Source organism: Choloepus didactylus, chromosome 23, assembly GCF_015220235.1.
Source record: "Choloepus didactylus isolate mChoDid1 chromosome 23, mChoDid1.pri, whole genome shotgun sequence".
Lineage (NCBI taxonomy): Eukaryota > Metazoa > Chordata > Mammalia > Pilosa > Megalonychidae > Choloepus > Choloepus didactylus.
The window spans coordinates 23,342,477-23,362,512 of NC_051329.1; the positions used below are offsets into that span (position 1 = coordinate 23,342,477).

At 45.2% G+C, this 20,036-nt stretch overlaps 1 protein-coding gene across 1 annotated transcript in view; it reads left to right on the forward strand.

Annotated features, from left to right (window-relative positions):
* The window catches only part of MYO18B (myosin XVIIIB), a 256,547-nt gene extending 243,833 nt beyond the window's left edge, over positions 1-12,714 (forward strand). Inside the window, exons 42-43 of the mRNA XM_037816981.1 lie at positions 9,126-10,374; positions 12,590-12,714. Of these exons, the coding sequence (XP_037672909.1) occupies positions 9,126-10,362 (1,237 nt within the window). The 3' untranslated portion in view covers positions 10,363-10,374; positions 12,590-12,714. The remainder of the gene's footprint in view (positions 1-9,125; positions 10,375-12,589) is intronic.
* The last annotated feature ends 7,322 nt before the right edge of the window (positions 12,715-20,036 follow it).

The window sequence follows — 20,036 nt, forward strand, 5'->3', positions numbered from 1 at the left end:
AAATACAGTCTGGTTCAGAAACAGTCTAGTTGGGAAATACAGGTAAGCAAATAGGCAATTATACTGCAGAACATGGGGAAACAACAGAGGTTTTGAGTCAGAGGGGGCCTTGTAGCCCAGCCTGGGAGGTAGGTAAAGGCTTCTGGGGAACATGGAAGGATGAGTAAAAATGTCTGATTTTCTTAAAATAGAGCAATGGTTCCTAGGTGGGTATTTCAAAATCACCGGTAAAGTATCTCTCCCTCCCTTCCTCCCTTCTTTTCTCCCTTCTTTTCTTCCTTCTTTTCTTGTTTCCTTCCTTCAAAGGTACCAGGCACCATCAACTCTATTGGCCTCCACTTTGATTTGAAAATTGTTGGCATATTTCCATATTGACTTTATCTCTATCATTATCACCTTCTCTACTTATATCTGTATCTAAACATATTTTCTTATATTGCTGAATGATTTGAAAGTAAGTATAAAACAGCATGACAGTTCTCCTTAGTTTACCATCTTTCTCCTAAGACTAAGTACAATTTTCTAATCATTGTGCCATTATTGCACCTAAGAAATTGAAATTTCCATAATATCATCTGCTATCCCATTACATTCATATTACCCCAAATTTCCCTAATTTTCCTAATTGTCATATATTGCTATCTTTTTATAAAGAAGGATCTTATTTAGGACGTCCATTATATTTGGTCATTGTATTTATTTGATCTCTTTTAAACTAGGACAGCTCATTTACCTTTTTATCCCATGAAATTGATTCTTCATAGCATTCCTGGAGTGATTCTGATGGGCAGCTCCTTTTTGAAACCACTGGCCCTAGTACATGGTTACCAGTAAGCATGTGTGGGTGGAGCGAAGGCACATTCTACCAGACTCATGGGAAGTTTGTGGGCAGGGTCCACTGAGGACAGTACAGTTCAGTGGATTGGTTTTTAAAAGTGTCAAGGGCTAGTAGACGTACTCTGGGGCCCAACTGCCCCAATGGTAACTCCAGTCCTCCCAGGGTTAGCTCAGAAGGGAGCAGAAGCTTCCAGATGAAAAGTTGGGAATTGACCCTGCCCCCAGTTAAAAAAAAAAAAAGTGTCAAGGACTCGGCACCAACTTAAACATCAGAGAAAACACCCTGCGGGCTTGAGAGTTATCTTGTCTCATAAAAATCATCATAAGGAATACAGGATATGTAAAATGTCTGTTTCCTGACTCAAGTCTCCACACCTTCAGGCCAGGAGTAGCCGGGACTGAGGAGGGTGGACCACTGATTTCACCCCCTGCCCCGTTTGCAGTCTCGCTTGCTTCCTTGGTTATCCACCCCATGGCTTCCTGCTTTGCACGCCTTCTCTATCAGCTGCGTGCCCTTCTCAAGCCTTGGTCTCCTTATCTCACTGTAGAATTCAGTGAGTTACTAGCCCTTACTTGTCAAGGGTTTTGCAGATTGGATAAGCAAATATCTGGAAGGAGGGATCTTTTTCTCTTTAGTAAAAGTGTCTTTCTCAACTCCTTGCCACCACCCGAATCCTACATTCTTTCAAACTTGACTGTTTTAGTTTCCTGGGTTGCTCAAGCAAATACCATGAAAAAGGTTGGATTAAACAATGGGAATATATTTGCTCACGTTTTTGAGGCTAAAAAAAAGTGCAAACCAAGGCTTCATCAAGGTGATGCTTTCTTCCCAAAGACTGTAGCATTCTGGGGCTGGCTGCTGGTGATCCTTGGTCCTTGACTCCTCTGTCACATGGCAATGCACATGGCAACCAATCCTGGCCCCTCCATTCTCTTCCTGGTTGAATTTCAGCTTCTGGCTGCTCCCTGTTACTTTTCTTCTGTGTCTGAATTTCATTTCTCATATAAAGGACTCCAATAATAGGATTAAGGCCCATCCTGATTGGGCTGGGCCACACCTTAACTGAAATAACCTCATCAAAAGGTCCTATTTACAATGGTTCATACCCACAGGAATGGTTTAACTTTAAGGACATGTTTTTCTGGGGTACATATAGCTCCAAACCATCACACTGACTCAACCCCACTTTCTCCGGAAAAGCTGTGCTGATTTCTGCAGCACCTACTGCTCTCTCCTGTACCACCCTCCCATTTCACTTAGAGTCCATGGTTTGCAGTAATCTGGAACTTCTTGCACCACTGACTTTTCTTCATGGGTTTATCCAGACTCCACAACTCCAGTGTGTGTTCCAAGAAGAGAGCGAAGCCCATCTTCTGGTACGGGCTCAGCCTTAGCATGATATGTAGTCAGACAGACCTAGGTAAGAGTCTTGGCCCTACTATTTCCTAAGCAAGTCCATTCCCCTCTCTGAGTCTCAGTTTCCTCATCTGTAAAATGGTACAACAGAGAGCACTAATGGGCAGTGGAACAGAACAGTTGGAAGGCATGGGTCCTGACATTGATCTCCTCTGTTTAAATCCATGTTCTTCCATTCATTTGGTGACAAGTTATTTATTCTTTTTAAGCCTCCTTTGTGAAGCAGGAAGACTGCAATAGCATCCACTTTAGAGGAGTGTTGTGATGATAAAATTGAGTAATGCCTACAAAGCTTAAAGGCACAATACATGGTTTTGTTATTACACAAAATTTAATGTGATATGCAGATCACAGGGGCTTAAAAATATCTCATGTTCCCCAGTGCATCATGCACAATCCTGGGCACCATGTCACCTTTTATTACAGACTATCAATTGTCAGAGTTTTGTCGGAGTTACAAAACCTTCAGGCCATGTTAAAAGCACATCTGCCTTCCCATCCCAGGCTTTGCCAGGATTGAAGAACATTGATACATTTTTAATTTCCTCTCTAATTTCAGGGTGTGGATGAAAAATGGGGGTGACAGAATGCCTTTGGGGATGATTCATGGTATCATTAAATGGGCATAGAGTTTCCTGTAGATACAGCTGACCCAGGCTCTGCTCAGACTCAGACCTGGGAATTAGTGTTTTTTGCTGTGTGAGTATGTCTAACACCAGTGAAACCAGTATCTTCTTACCCCATTCCTCACTTTCTTTGTTCATTACGTCTCTGTGAACTTTGAAAAATATGTACACATAGATGTGAGTTCAGCTGGTTGAGGTTTCCATTCAGGTGTTTTCCTGCCTCCTGACATTCTGTCGTCTTTGAGGCAGGTGAGTGAAGTGGTAGAAGGGAAAAGCCTGGGCTTCAGATCTGGTCAACCAAGGTTAAAATCTCAGTCCTGTCTCTTAGCAATAGGACTTGAGCAAATGGTTTCTAATAGTGGGCCTCAGTTTTCTCATCTGCAAGATGGGATGATGGTTCTGATCTTGATGAGATGATGTCTGCAAAATATGTGCACATAGTAGGTGCATTTCTCATTCATTCAACCAATATTCATGGAGCATTTACTATTGTGGTAGGCACTAGAGATAAAATGATGAAGCCATATTCATGAGCTGTCCTGGCAGGCAAAGGGTATGGTCCAAGCAGGAGAGGCTGTGGCAGCAGCTGGCTCATTCTGAGGCCAAACCCACCACATCCCTTTTTTGTGCTACTCAGAACAGGCTCATAATAGGAATTATTTATTCTAGAACTTCTGCCTCAATCTGGAGTCTAGCCATGATTAAAGGGGGCATCACAGAGAAAATAGAACAGGAGTTAAGATTTTTAAACATACATTTATATTAGTAATGTTTCAAAATGGACAAGTAATATATGGCAACTATAAGATTTTAAAACATGGTATATATATACAATGGGATATTATTCAGCCATAAAAAGGAATGACATTCTGATACATGCAACAACCTAAATGAACCTTGAACACATCATGTTGAATGAAATAAGTCAGACACAAAAGGAAAAATATTATATGGTCTCACATATGTGAAATAATTAGAATAAGCAAATTCATACAGTCAAAAACTAGAATATCAGTTACCAGGGACGGAAGTAGTGGTAGGGGATACAGCGTTAATGCTTGAATTGTACAGAGTTTCTATTTAGGGTGATGGAAAAGTTTTGGAAATGGATGTTAGTTATGGTGGCATAACATTGTGAACGTAATTATGTATTTGAATGTGGTTGAAAGGGGAAATTTTAGGTTGTATACATGTTACCAGAATACAATTTTAAAGAAAACCATAGGACTACACAACACAGTGGACCTTAATGTAAACCATGGACTATAGTTAATAGTGCAATTATAATAATAATCTTCTTTTATTAATTGTAACAAAGGTACCACACTAATGCAAGGTGTTTATGTTAGGGAGATGTATATGGGAATTTTCTGCATGGTTTGTTCTGTAAACCTATGACTTCTCTAATTAAAAAATCTATTTTATTTATTAGTAGTAATGTTTTTGAAATGAATGAAGAATAGATGGTAAGTTTAATGGCAGCATCCTTTGCCCTGCGTGAAGGGCTGAGAGGTGGGTGGAGATGTAATTGGCCAACAGTCATGGGGATTGACCATGCATATCACATGCATCTTCCCTAATTCCTAACAAAGCCCTAGGAGATGGGACAGCATCGTTCCTACTCTTGCAGCTGAGCAGGTTTGGGCTTCAAAAATGCCTGACTAGGAAGTTACAGAGCCAGGATTTGAACTCAAGCCTGTCTGCCTCTGAAGCCCATTTTTTTCAGTCTTGCCTATTAGAAAGAGCAGAAACTCTAGTATTTCTAATTTTCATATCCCAGTTTTTCTAATAAGCCTTCATAAACTTAAACACTTGGTATTAGAGCATTTTCATATATATTCTCTTTTTCTTAATTCATGTAAACATTTATTGGACACCCACCATGTGCCAGACATTGGAGCTGCACTCATTCTTGAATACTTCTTTATTGAGCTCCTACCATGTGCCAAGGAACTGGAATTTCACACCTTCACCCAACACTTGTTTATCAAGCATCTACTATGTGCCAGGACACTGTTCTAGGCACGGGGGTATAGTACTGACTAAAACAGACAAAATGCCCTGCCCTCATGGAGCACTTATCTCCACAATATTACAAGGGTGATCTGGTTTCCCCCATTTTGCAGCTGAGAAAACTGAGGCCCAGAGAAGTTAGGTGACTATACAAAGGCCACATGGCTGGTGAGTGGCAGAACCAAGCTGCAGATATGTTACCCAGAGAAGGTTAACACAGGAAACACTCTTCACCTGGCATCACATCATGGGGTCCAGGGAAAGATTACAGAGAAGTGTGCCCTGGCTTTGGGGAGAGCCAACCTGGGATTGGAACCCCAACTCTGCCACTTCCTAGCTGAGGGTGCTTAAAAAGCTCACCCCTCCTCACTGTGCCCCAGAAGTCATAATCCCTATCTCACAGGGCTACTGTGAATATGATACATGAACTTGGCAGTCAGCTCCAAGGAAGCAGGAGGCTTGTCAGCTTATTCTCCCTGTATCCCTGCCATCCAGCCCAGTGCTCAGTGCACAGTAGGTGCTCAGCCAGGGTGGCAGTTACAATGGTCACTGACTATCCCCCTCCACTGTATTATGGGACCAGCCCCGGCATCTTTGAAGCTAGATGCTCAAGGAATGTCCTGTGGCTCCTTGTCTCAGCAGGGATGGTAGGAGAAGGCCATTATTTTTTTTTTTGCTAGACTAAGGGGCAGGCAGAAGAACTTCCCAAGATGTTTCTAGAGTATTTCCTCAGAGAATGACAGTGCCCCCGCCTAGCATTTGTCCACACCTGTCTCCCAACGGCTCAAAGAGCCTTCTATACATCATCACTCTCCCTGGCCAAGGCTCTGGGAGGCACACACAGCAATATCTTGATTACCTGCCATCCATCCATCATTCAAAGCAAGTGGAGGGGACCGCCAGCCAGAGCCAAGCTGTCTATGAGGACAGATGGAAAAAAAATATATGGGTCTTCCCAGGCCACAGGATGAAGACAAAATGTGAATGAAGTGTTCAAAGAAATGAGAGGCTCAGCCGGCAAAATTGGGATCCCTACCCTGAAGCCTGCTGGAGGGAGTCTACATTCAGATTAAGTTCTGCCTGTTTCTACTCAGAAAGGAGAGGATACAAAGAATTTCTTACCTTGAAGGGCGGTGCTCACAGAAATCACTGAGATGTAGGTGGGTTTCTAGAACATAAACCCAGGAGGGAGCCCTCAGCTGGCCGGGTGACTTCTTCCTTCCTTCCTCTCCTCCCCACCCCTCCCTCCCTCCTTCCTCCCTTCTTCCCTTCTTTCTTTCTATCCCTCTTTCCTCCCTCAATCCCTCCTCCCCTATTCTCTCTCCCTTCTCCATCTCTCCTCCTTCCTCCTCATTCTTCTCTCTGGCCCCCCAGGAGTCTTACACTGCCTGACCTGCATTCTTGTTTAAGCCCACCAAGTCTCCCAAGGCACCAGACCACCCTAGGGCCACGGACTGCCCCAGCCTTTCCCATCCTCCTGCGGAAGATGAGCAGGGCAGAGCCTCAGCTGCCGGCCTACAGTGTCTGCAACCCTCCCCTCTCTCGCTCTTGCCTTTGCCCTTCACACTCCCTCTTCCTTCTCCTCCTTCATCACCACCACTGGTCTTTATCTTCTCCCTCACCCATTATCACTTCAACTTCTTTCTTGTTTGTGCTGCTTCCTCTTATTTCACTCTCCTTCTCCTCTTCATCCTGCTTCTCTTTTCCCTTCCTCCACTTTTCTTATCCCACCTACTTCCTCTTCCTCATCTACCTTGATTCAGTTCAATGACATTTACTGAGTATTCCCTGCATGGCAGGTAAGGTGCTAACTCAGAGGATGCAGAAGTGAGAGCTGTCAAGATCCTGGTAGTAAAGGCTTATAGTCTATGATTTCTCTCCTCTTCTTCTTTTGCCCCTTTTTTCTACTTCCTCTGCTCCTCCTGCTCTTCCTGCTACTTCTCTTCCCTTCCTTTCCTTGGTCCCTGTCTTGGCATCTGCAGCCAGCAGCAGAGGTGGACGCTGGGTTGAGCAGGTTGTTAGAGTCCTGGGAGATGTGGCTAAAGGAGTCCTCGGTGCCCCATCCTCACGTGGCAGCCAATGGATGAGCCTGAGTGCCCGAGACACATTCATCACGCCCGCCTCCTTTCAGGGCCCCAGACAGGACGGAAATGACTTTTGTCAGCTCTGCAGCAGCCCACTGCTCCTGGCAGCTCCAAGCTGTTTATTAAAAGAGAAAAAAAGAAAAGAGTGTGAACACTATCTTGCCGTGTATTAGGGGAGTGATTCCAAAGCAATGATGTTGACAAACACACCTTCAGGTAGTCATAAAGGAGCCCTCCAGCTCCTCTGCCTGCCTCTGTCTGGCCTGTGACAGAGATGGAGGGTGACAGCCAAGAGTTGGGAAAGGAGGCAGCCCTTAGCTATTATTTGAGTAATCAGGTGCCAGTCTTGGTGCCAAGGGCTTTCCTTTCATTCTCCTGCGCTGCCCATGAGGCAGGCCCTGTGACCCCAGGGAGGGGGAACGGGGAAGAGTGCTTCCCCCAGGCAAAGAGAGCAGCAAATTCAGAAACAGAAGGGCTTGGTGTGTCCCAGGAGGCCCTTGTGGTTGGAGCAGAGTGAGCAAAAGGGCGGCTCCTAAGAGACGATGTTGGAGAAGGAGTAGGGAGTCCGCCACCCAGGAGAGGGGCTGAGGGTGGCAGGGAGAGTGGGGGAGGGAGGTCATCATCAGAGCACCACCACCTTGACTCCTGTGTTCCCCTCACTATCCCCAGACCATGGCTTCGACCCTCCTCCCCGTCTCCTGCAGAGGGAATAAGGAGAGGCAGATGAGCACAGCCAGCCCTCTGCCCTGCCACTGGTGAAACCCTTCAACAGGGCCCGGTATTGCCATGGCAACCTCCCACAGCTGCAGTCCTGGATCTGGGGAGGTTCCTGGCAGCCCCAGAACAGAGAGGCTTAGAGAAAGTTGAAGCCCAGAAGGGCAGTGCCAGGTCCCTACCTGTTTCCCTGGAAAAGATCCTGCACCCCCACACTATTCCCTCCCTCCCCTCCCCTCCTGGACATCAACCTTCGGGAGACTTTGGCTTGGCTTCCTTCCCAGATGCAAGAGTCTATTGGTCCTTGTAGGCAGTTCTTTTCCTTCTAAACCATCCTGTGTGATAAAGGGCAGAGGTGGCGGTGCCACACTGTGGTGAACAAGAAAGCTTCCTCAAAGTCTGCGCCAGCATCCCAACCACACTTTGTGTACAGAAGGCTGAATCCTACCATCATCCCTGTTATTACTGTTACAGCAGCTACACGGGCAGACACGTGGGCCTCATCACTGGAACCTATCCATACCCTGCTTTCAGCTGTCATCCAGGTCTGAGTCCTGGCTTTGTCCGGAAGGCCACAACTCTGACCCTTAGCACCCCTTTTCCTTCATAAATTATCACGTTGCTGGTGGGCGGGAAGGGGGTAATTTTTCTTGGAGGGAAAACAAATAGACTTTATTAAAGGAAAGGTTGACAGACTCCAGTCTCTCTCTCCTTTAAATGATGCCTTTTATTTTACGGTCTATAATTTCACCCCACTGCCAGGCTCCTACTTTTCAGAGGCAAAGCATTTTTGGCTCAGCTGCTGCAAAAATCCCTCTGCACAAAAGCCAAGCCTGATGTAGTCCCAGAATAGAAACCTTCTGTCCTCTTGTATGTAGTCCTCATTTCAAGATGATTCCATGTAAATCTTTCTCTTTTTGGGGGGGCCACCATTTTTACCACCGACCCATGAAACAATCAGGGAGCATGCACATTGAGATGCATATTTGGGTCATTGACTATCAGAACCCCTGCTTGCTGGAACTGTCTTCTGGGTTTGACCCAAAACACATAAATAACCCTCCAAGGGTCCCCCTCAAGTGTTCAAGACCAAATTACTTATTTCACAGAAGGCTCTAGGATGGTAGGTCCTATCTTGTCAGATACAGCGCCTCATAAATCTAAGTCATCCATCCTAGCTGCAGTTTTAATATGCTCAAACATACTTAGCTGGGTTTAATTATAGACAGAAATTGCAGTTCAGAAAGCAACAAGAAATCATTTACATGGCTTGAATTTGCACATTAAATCATACGGTTCATTTGAGAGTGCGGTATGGATGGTGTTTCCTAAGAAAAATAATATTAGTGCCTCCGCTTAGTAGCTCTCACACTGATTGCGCAAATTGCATGAATTGCACAATTTCCACTGATTGCATTTTTCTTCTTGGCGCAGGATGAACAAAGAGGCTGGAGATGCTGAGAGGACCCAACCAGCATCGGTGCTAAGCGGAGGCCGGGATGTCCACAGCAAGATATCAGGAGACAAATCTGTGTCTTCCTTCTCCCTCCACCGGCAAAAGTATTGCCATTTTGGAAATGGCGAAGGGTTTGGCATCCAGAAAAAGCACATGGAGAAATCAGGAGCTCTTTCTTCCTCCTCATCCTCTCCGAGTAGAGACACATCCCCACTGTCTGGGGAAAAGCTGCCCAGTCCTTCAGCGGCCCTCTCAGAGTTTGTGGAAGGTCTCCGGAGGAAGAGGGCTCAGAGGGGGCAGGGGTCGGTGCTGGGTCTGGAGGACTGGCCCACCCTACCCATTTACCAGACCACCGGAGCCTCCGTGCTGAGGAGAGGGCGGGCCGGCAGTGATGATGGAGCCCTCTCGCTGAGGTCTGGGGTGAAATCTCCACCGGAATCACAGGGCGTGACTGGGACGTCAGCAGGCCTTCTGCGGTCCACCAGCCTGAAATGCATCTCTTCTGATAGCCTGGAGTCCACGACCCCCAAGCCTGACAAGCTGAAGACACGGTTCAGTTCCTGCGAGTCCCTCTTAGAATCAGGACCAAACTCTGGCAGAAGACTGAGCTCACCGACCCCTTCCAGGGACGTGCTCTTGTCACCCACACTGCGTCCTCGGAGGCGGTGTCTGGAGTCCTCACTCGACGACTCAGGCTGTCCAGACCTAGGCAAGGAGCCGCTGGTCTTCCAGAACCGCCAGTTCGCCCACCTAGTGGAGGAGCCTCAAGGCAGTGACATGTTCAGCTGGACGCACCCCAGCCTCAGCTACAAATGCAAGACCAAAGTGGATTTCGATGACTTCCTCCCGGCCATCCGGAAGCCCAACACTTCTTCTTCCTTCACTGGAGCATCCAAGGATGCACAAGGCAGTTTGCAGCAGTCGAACCTCCACTTTGAGACAGAGGAAGCTGATCGTTCCTTTCTCTCAGGGATCAAGACCATTTTGAAAAAGAGCCCAGAGCCCAAGGAGGACCCTGCTCACCTCTCTGACTCATCCTCATCCTCCAGCTCCATAGTGTCCTTCAAAAGTGCGGACAGCATCAAGAGCCGACCGAGACTGCCAAGGCTGGAGGGCGATGGGGGAGAGCACATGTCACCAGAGAACAGAGAGCCAGGGACAGGCAGGAAGGATGACGATGTCGAGAGTATCATGAAGAAATACCTCCAAAAGTAGGAACCAGTCGAGGTAAAAAGAACAGGAAAACAAGATAGGCCACCCAAGCGTGGCAGCCTTGAGAAAACCAGGTGCTTGCAGCAACTGTGTTGAATGCCATAACTGATTTCTATAGAGATCAGGATTTTTAGAGGGATTTAGCTGAAATAATGCAGTGCAGGATACAAAGCTTATCAGGAGCCTTCATACCTGAAAATACAGACATGTTGGAAAGCAAGGGGTCCTGTGGGACAAGGCTAAAGAAAGCACTGGACTTCCAAAGTTTCTCCCTTGTCTTGATTTTTTTTCCAGCTGTTCTTTCCACGTGGGATTGGAGGAGCTGTGATAAGCATTCTGCCCACATTATGACCAGAAATTTGTATTGGTATCAGAGAGCCACAAACGGAGGGGTAGGTGAGGCACTGAGAATTGCAGAGACCAATGCTTAGCTATATATAGAGAGAAACTGTGGTCCACGGAGAGGAAAGGCAAGTGCCAAGGTCAGAGGGCAAATATGTGCTCTCCTAGTCCCCGTCCTAACCCTGCCACATCTCTGTGATAAAGGCAGGAAGAGAAATTAATTGCTGATAGTGGCTTACATTTATTGAGAGTATCAAGCAGTCATCTAATACTCACCTTTAGTACTCAAAGGGTGGTTAGTATTACTTATTCCCATTTTACAGGCTGACAAATTGAGGATTAGAGCAGTTATGACACTCCCTGCAAATCAACCAGGCAGAACTGGGATTCAAAATTCCAGAATCCACACTTCTGTCTACAATACTTTTCCTTATGTACATATGCTAAGCATCTTCATGAATCAAATCAGAGCTGCATTGATAGAGCTAGATCTTTAAAACAGTTGTCCCATTGACCCCCAAATTGAGTTAGACCTTAGAACCACAAATCTAAAGGAGCATTGGAACTTGCAGACTTCAGCCCCACCAATGGACAGATGAGAAGCCCAAGTCCCCGAGTGACCTTGATGAAGGTCACCCAGCGAGTCTGCCTAGCCATCCTGACTCCCAGTTCAGCGCTCTTTGCCCTAAGATAGGACTGGCCACTGACAGAAACCCCTGAGGGGCACTTCCACACCTCATGGCAGTAAGCACTCCACTCCATGGCTCTGGACTGAAAGGCAAAACCCTTTAGGACAGGCTGAACAGTGGAAGAGGAGTAGAACCTCCCTCCAGGTTCAGACTTTATGCAAAGCCTCAGCCCAGGAGCCTCCAGCCTTTATAAATCTCCCAATTACCACATCTTAGTGCTCACAGCAGCTCGAGGCTTAGCATGCTCCATGCTCCATGGTGCAAAAGGCCTCCTTGACCAAAATGAGCCACACAACCTCCACTTGTGCAGACCTGCTTCTTCAAGAGGCACCCTCAGCCCATCAAAAAGTCATTCCCCCTTCCGCGGAGACAGGCTCGGACTGTATCAGAGCAAATTAATTTGACTTAACATGGCCCTTCTGTCTGCTCTCAATTACGGAGTAAAGATCCGATATTCATTTACATTATTATGCTCTCGGGGACAGAGAAAGCAGTTTCAAAGGCCAAGTAAAGGGCACATGTCCAAAAGGGGAACAGTCTTTAACAGAAGTCTTCACAGAACATCTTGTCTCTGCCACTTTTTTTTTTGTTTTTTTGTTCCATCCCCTCCCCCAGCAAGTTTCTTTCTCAGGGATTCTTACCATAAGAACAGAGCACCTGCCTAAAATTTCTCTTACCCTTAATTTCCCTGCTAGAGTATTGAACTAAGCAAGGCAGCCCCATTGCTCACAGTACAATGCAGGTGTGTCATGGGCTTTGGAACCAGATAGGTCCCAAATCAAAGCTCATTTCTTCCCTGCAACTAGCCAGAAGGCCTTGGGCAAGCAATGCAACCTCCATAAGCCTCCATGTCCTCAGCTGGAAAATAGGATAGTGACACTGAGTTCCTAGAGTAACCCTGTGAGTTCAGTGAGAATGCATGAATCCATAGCACAGATCCTGGCATGTGGCAGAGGCAATAAATTGTCAGGGTACCTTTCCCTTGGAAATTTTGGTCCTTCCAGAAATTGGTCCCAAATTTCCATCTCCACTTGTTCCTCTTCTGCAGCTTACTCTCTTTTGTTCCTCTTGGTGGAGTCTGTATTATAATGGCCTCAGAGAATCTAGGACCCCAGACTCTTCATCCCTTTTCAATCTGCCCATCAAAACTTCCCCTTCCCATGTCCCATTCATCAGCTCTGACTTACCTTTTTTTCCAGCCTCCTGAGATGCAGCTGCTCTTGAAGACTTCCTGATGCCACATCTCTTTGGGGAAGGAGAGACTCACTGGCTAGGCCTCCCTAGGTGCCCTCAGCCCAGAGCCAGCCAGCATGGCCACCCTCAAGAGGAGAGGTGGGCCCAGCAGAGGCATAGCCCTTGGGAATGCAGGCCTCCCCACGTGCTTGGTATGAAAAAATAAAGTGTTGGCTCTTTGGCATCCATGCCTTCTCTCTGTTCTGTGACCATGTTACCTGGGACTCTGGGGAAGCAGCAAGTAGGGTGTAGCTGGGGTGGAGGGGTTCCAAGGAATGGAACCAAACCAAACCATACTGCTTGTAGTCTCAGGTGCATACTGCTATTTCTCAGCCTACAAGACTACATGTGTGGCCTTCTTCCTTCTCTCCACCTAGGCAGTCTCAGCATAAGTGTCACCTCCTCTAGGAAGCTTTCCCAGATACATCAAGCTGAATCCTCCTTCTCCATGTTCCCTTAATCCCCATGCTCACCTCTATCATATTTCCCTTATCTATTTACTTATATACACATGTGTACATAAGTATGTGCAAGCATGCAAGAAACTCTGAGCAAATTAATGAACCCACACACCCTGAATGCATGTGTATGCAATGACATACATACATCTCTACAAATGTACGCCTACATCAACACTCAAGAACCTGAGAAATCCTCACAGCCCCTGCACACCTCCTTACTTACACAGCCTATGAGGCACATGCTTAAACACGCGCATGTATCCTAAACTACACTCTCATAAGCACACCTTCGAGTCCCATGGCTTGGATACCTGTTTCTTCAAGCATCCTTGTGATACTAATAATGACAAAACTGTCAGCTAATGTTTCCTGAATACAGACTCTGGTTGGCCCCTGTGCTGAGCCTTTTACACAGTGCATCCCACTGCAACTTTACAGAAAGACCTTAGAGGAAAGCATGCCTATCACCCCATTGTATGGAGGAGGAAATCAACTTATGCCCACATTTACATAGCACTGCTGCCTCTGTCTAAATTCCCACTGGCACAGACTCCATGTCCTGTTCAAGATTGGCTTCCTTCCCCAGGACCCATCTGAAGGATCCAATCACAGCTCCTGGCAGGAGGAGGAAAGTCCTTTTTGTATCACTGGTGAGAGCAAGAGGGAGACATCTCAGCTCTGACCATCCTGCCTGAGCCTTTGAGGAGAAATGGGAAGGGGAAGAGAGATGGGACAGGAGGGAAGCTAGAATTACTCTGGGTGCCCTCCCTGGAAGAAGGACCTCACTGTCTTCCTGCCTCTCTGAATGTGTAAGTCGTGGAAGAGCGGGCTCTGTTCTTTCTGATCAGGCACATTCTCCCACTTGGTGAGTCTAGAGGCAAATACTATTTGAAGAGCATCCCGCACCAACCCACCACTCAGAGGAGGGGCCCCAGCTCACTGGAGAGAGCTGGTACATATGCAAGGGGCAGCCAGAGGCCTTGGCAAGCAAGAGGGCATTATCTGAAAGCTTACCAACACCTGAGCGGAGGGTGAGGGTGGGATACATCAATGGTCCATGCACCAAGATCTCCTAAGTCTTCATATAGTGGGGTGTCATGGGGTCTGGGAGTTGGGTGAGCCCCAGATATAGTCATATCTCTTGCTGGCCTCAGTTTCCTCATCCTGGCAATGGGAATAATGGTTATGAGGCTCTAATGATATTTGGGAATGGGAAATTGTGTCTATCATACTTTGCAAACCTAAGTGGTGATTTAATATATTAGCAATGGTAATTATTATTCATGTAACGATAAGATAAATATGTCCCAAGCACCTGGTTTGGTCCGCAAACAGGAGTGATTATGAAAGTCAGGAAAGAAGTCACACCACCTTCCTGGTATTGGGGTTTCAAGGACATTTTCAGGGCCTAGAACCCAAGAGTTGCCCTGAGCTCCTCTTCCTGTGCCAGCAGGAATAACTCATTCAAGAAATACTTGTTGAGCACCTATTAAGTTCTAGGACTGTTCTCAGCACTGAGGATTCAGTGGCAGCCAAGGCATAACTCCTGGCCCCTGCTTTTCTGGAGCAAATAGCTGGGGAGTCAGACAATAAGCAAGAAAATAAATAGACTGTCAGAGAGCAAGAAGTACTGTGAAGAAAAATAAAGATGAAATTATCTTGCAAGTTCCCTGTTAAAAATTTATAGGACGTTTATTTTATGAAGTACATTTTTGTAAAGGAAGAAGCCTGTCATTATTCTTCAGTGAAGTGCAAGTAATTTATCCAAAAAGGTTAAATCCAAGTAATAACAGGAAAGCTTTCCTCATTGTTCAGCAGTAAACACAAATCCTTAATGTGCTCATGGGAAGTCAATTTAACATCATAGAAGATGACCTCTGTCTCCCTGCTTATCAAATTGCCAACCCAACACAGCCTGAAGCAGTACCTTGAGAAGGTTCTTATTCACCTTGACCCTTTTCCTTCCAAGCCGACTCCAGAAATTTCAGAGTAGATACCAGTGTCATGGCAGCACGTTTAGCCCAGCACACAGGGTAGTAAGCATCACCCAAGCTTCATTTCTTCCACTTCTGCTACCTGGAAGATCAAAATGGCTAATCCACTCTGTCTCTCGCATCTACTTGAGCTCATTGAGTTAACTTCTTTCTAGGCCTCCCTTTACTCATCTGTAAAGTGGATCTCAGAATTGCAAAAGCCCCTAGCATCCTTGTGAGAAGTCAAACACTCCCGAAGTGCTTAATGCAGTTATTGCCACATAGCTCGCAGGAAACGGTGCCACCATTGTTCTTTGGGTTCTGAGTTACCGCTCCCTGAGTCTAAGTCTAAGGCTCAGCCTATGTGTCTGTACCCCGGCTTCCCTGCTACCGTAACACAAGTTATTTCAAAGGTAAGGGTATTGGAGGTTACTGAGCCAGATGGGTTAAATGGCTACCCAAAATGTTTCCTCATGCTTTTATACCCTGAGGCCTTTGTTAATTGGGTGTCCAGGTGTTAGAAGAACCCTAGAGCACATCTAGCGCTAGAAGAGAGCTCATGGTTGTTTCCCAGGTGAGGAAATTAAGGCCCAGAAAAGACATGTCCAAAGACAATAGCACTGGTGAGTCTGGTATTCAATTAATGTTGATTCATTCAACATTTACTTATTAGTGCCTCACCCCACCCCCAGCTCTGGGGCAATGTTGCAGGCACCAGAGATTAAGCTAAGAATGCAATAGGCAAAGGCCCTGTCTTTGTGGAGCTTGCAGTTTACTGGAGGAGACAGGAAATTAACTTGGAAATAGATACATGGCCATCCTCCCCCAACCCTCATCCCCAACCCCAACCCCGCCACCTGATGCCCATCGACAGCTCACCTAGTACGGGTCATTGTCCTGTGTCTGCTCCATCCCAGCCCTGCCCAGAGCCCTTCCCAGGCCAACAGAGACCCAGCCCTGTCCCAAGGCCCCTGGCTATCTGCACAGCTCAGGGCTGGGGAACTGAGGTTCTGCATTCTTTCCCAATCCCAAAGATTGTAAGTGGAGAGGATGGGAGAGGAGAGGCTGTCGTTGCAACCAGAGAGGCAGCTGCTGAAGGCTGCTGAAGGCAACCTCAGAAGACTCTGGATTTGACTAATGGCCTGTACAAGCTCCCATTGCTGTCCCTGGAAGAGGATGGGCAGCCGAGACTGGTTCCCACCTGTATTAGTTAGGGTTCTCTAGGGAAACAGAATCAATGAGAGGTATCTATGAATATAAAATTTATAAAAGTGACTCACACAACTGAGGGTATGCACGACTCCAAATTCTGTAGGGCCGTCAACGAACTGTCAACTCCAATGAAGATGTCTGATGAACTCCTCAGGAAATGAACCGGCAACTTCGACGAACTCCTCAGGAAATGAACTGGGATCTTTGACGAATGTGTTCAATGAACTCCTCAGAAAACAAACTGGCGACTTTGACGAACTCCTCAGGAAACGCTTCACTAGTTAGCCGAAGAAGAAGTGAAGGTCCTCTATCTGTCTCTGTCACCCTTTTTTAAGAACCATCACATTTCCCATGCTATGTATGGCTGTGAGGAGCCACACACTGTGTTTGGTGATATTCAAACATTGCTTTTCTTTTTTTTTTTTATCTTCATTTTATTGAGATATATTCACATACCACACAGTCATACAAAACAAATCGTACTTTCGATTGTTCACAGTACCATTACATAGTTGTACATTCATCACCTAAATCAATCCCTGACACCTTCATTAGCACACACACAAAAATAACAAGAATAATAATTAGAGTGAAAAAGAGCAATTGAAGTAAAAAAAGAACACTGGGTACCTTTGTCTGTTTGTTTCCTTCCCCTATTTTTCTACTCATCCATCCATAAACTAGACAAAGTGGAGTGTGGTCCTTATGGCTTTCCTGATCCCATTGTCACCCCTCATAAGCTACATTTTTATACAACTGTCTTCGAGATTCATGGGTTCTGGGTTGTAGTTTGATAGTTTCAGGTATCCACCACCAGCTACCCCAATTCTTTAGAACCTAAAAAGGGTTGTCTAAAGTGTGTGTAAGAGTGCCCACCAGAGTGACCTCTTGGCTCCTTTTGGAATCTCTCTGCTACTGAAGCTTATTTCATTTCCTTTCACATCCCCCTTTTGGTCAAGAAGATGTTCTCCATCCCACGATGCCAGATCTGCATTCCTCCCCGGTAGTCATATTCCACATTGCCAGGGAGATTCACTCCCCTGGGTGTCTGATCCCACGTAGTGGGGAGGGCAGTGATTTCACCTTTCAAGTTGGCTTAGCTCGAGAGAGAGGGCCACATCTGAGCAACAAAGAGGCATTCAGGAGGAGGCTCTAAGGCACAACCATAGGGAGGCCTAGCCTCTCCTTTGCAGCAACCGTCTTCCCAAGGGTAAAACCTATGGTAGAGGGCTCAGCCCATCAAACCACCAGTCCCCTATGTCTGTGGTCATGTTAGCAACCATCGAGGTGGGGTAGGCAAATACCCCTGCATTCTCCACAGGCTCCTCAAGGGGGCACTACATCTTTTTTTCCTTGTTTTTCTTTTTTTTTTTTTAACTTTCCCTTCTTTTTTAAATCAACTGTATGAAAAAAAAGTTAAAAAGAAAACAAACATACAATAAAAGAACATTTCAAAGAGACCATAACAAGGGAGTAAGAAAAAGACAACTAACCTAAGATAACTGCTTAACTTCCAACATGTTCCTACTTTACCCCAAGAAAGTTACCTAATGTAGCAACATTTCTGTGAACTTGTTCCTACTATATCCATCAGAAATTAACAGACCATAGTCATTCCTGGGCATCCCCAGAACGTTAAATAGCTTATCTGTTCTTCTTGGATTATTGTTCCCCCTTCCTTAATTGCTCTCTATTGCTAGTTCCCCTACATTCGACATTATAAACCATTTGTTTTACATTTTTCAAAGTTCACATTAGTGGTAGCATATAATATTTCTCTTTTTGTGCCTGGCTTATTTCACTCAGCATTATGTCTTCAAGGTTCATCCATGTTGTCATATGTTTCACGAGATCGTTCCTTCTTACTGCCGCGTAGTATTCCATCGTGTGTATATACCACATTTTATTTATCCACTCATCTGTTGAAGGACACTTGGGTTGTTTCCATCTCTTGGCAATTGTGAATAATGCTACTATGAACATTGGCGTGCAGATATCTGTTCGTGTCACTGCTTTCCAGTCTTCCGGGTATATACTGAGAAGTGCAATCGCTGGATCGAATGGTAACTCTATATCTAGTTTTCTAAGGAACTGCCAGACTGACTTCCAGAGTGGCTGAACCATTATACAGTTCCACCAACAATGAATAAGAGTTCCAATTTCTCCACATCCCCTCCAGCATTTGTAGTTTCCTGTTTGTTTAATGGCAGCCATTCTAATCGGTGTCAGATGGTATCTCATTGTGGTCTTAATTTGCATCTCTCTAATAGCTAGTGAAGCTAAACATTTTTTCATGTGTTTCTTGGCCATTTGTATTTCCTCTTCAGAGAACTGTCTTTTCATATCTTTTGCCCATTTTATAATTGGGCTGTCTGTACTATTGTCATTGAGTTGTAGGATTTCTTTATATATGCAAGATATCAGTCTTTTGTCAGATACATGGTTTCCAAAATTTTTTTCCCATTGAGTTGGCTGCCTCTTTACCTTTTTGAGAAATTCCTTTGAGGTGCAGAAACTTCTAAGCTTGAGGAGTTCCCATTTATCTATTTTTTCTTTTGTTGCTTGTGCTTTGGGTGTAAAGTCTAGGAAGTGGCCGCCTAATACAAGGTCTTGAAGATGTTTTCCTACATTATCTTCTAGGAGTTTTATGGTACTTTCTTTTATATTGAGATCTTTGGTCCATTTTGAGTTAATTTTTGTGTAGGGGGGTGAGGTAGGGGTCCTCTTTCATTCTTTTGGATATGGATATCCAACTCTCCCAGCCCCATTTGTTGAAAAGACCATTATGACTCAGTTCAGTGACTTTGGGGGCCTTATCAAAGATCAGTCGGCCATAGATCTGAGGGTCTATCTCCGAATTCTCAATTCGATTCCATTGATCTATATGTCTATCTTTGTGCCAGTACCATGCTGTTTTGGCAACTGTGGCTTTATAATAAGCTTCAAAGTCAGGGAGTGTAAGTCCTCCCACTTCGTTTTTCTTTTTTAGAGTGTCTTTAGCAATTCGAGGCATCTTCCCTTTCCAAATAAATTTGATAACTAGCTTTTCCAAGTCTGCAAAGTAGATTGTTGGAATTTTGATTGGGATTGCATTGAATCTGTAGATGAGTTTGGGTAGAATTGACATCTTAATGACATTTAGCCTTCCTATCCATGAACATGGAATATTTTTCCATCTTTTAAGGTCCCCTTCTATTTCTTTTAGTAGAATTGTGTAGTTTTCTTTGTATAGGTCTTTTACATCTTTTGTTAAGTTTATTCCTAGGTACTTGATTTTTTTAGTTGCTATTGAAAATGGTATCTTTTTCTTGAGTGTCTGTTCAGTTTGTTCATTTCTAGCATATAGAAACATTACTGACTTATGTGCATTAATCTTGTATCCCGCTACTTTGCTAAATTTGTTTATTAGCTCTAGTAGCTGTATCGTCAATTTCTCAGGGTTTTCTAGATATAAGATCATATCATCTGCAAACAATGACAGTTTTACTTCTTCTTTTCCAATTTGGATGCCTTTTATTTCTTTGTCTTGTCGGATTGCCCTGGCTAGCACTTCCAGCACAATGTTGAATAACAGTGGTGACAGCGGGCATCCTTGTCTTGTTCCTGATCTTAGAGGGAAGGCTTTCAGTCTCTCACCATTGAGTACTATGCTGGCTGTGGTTTTTTCATATATGCTCTTTATCATGTTGAGGAAGTTTCCTTCAAATCCTACCTTTTGAAGTGTTTTTATCAAAAACGGATGTTGGATTTTGTCAAATGCTTTTTCA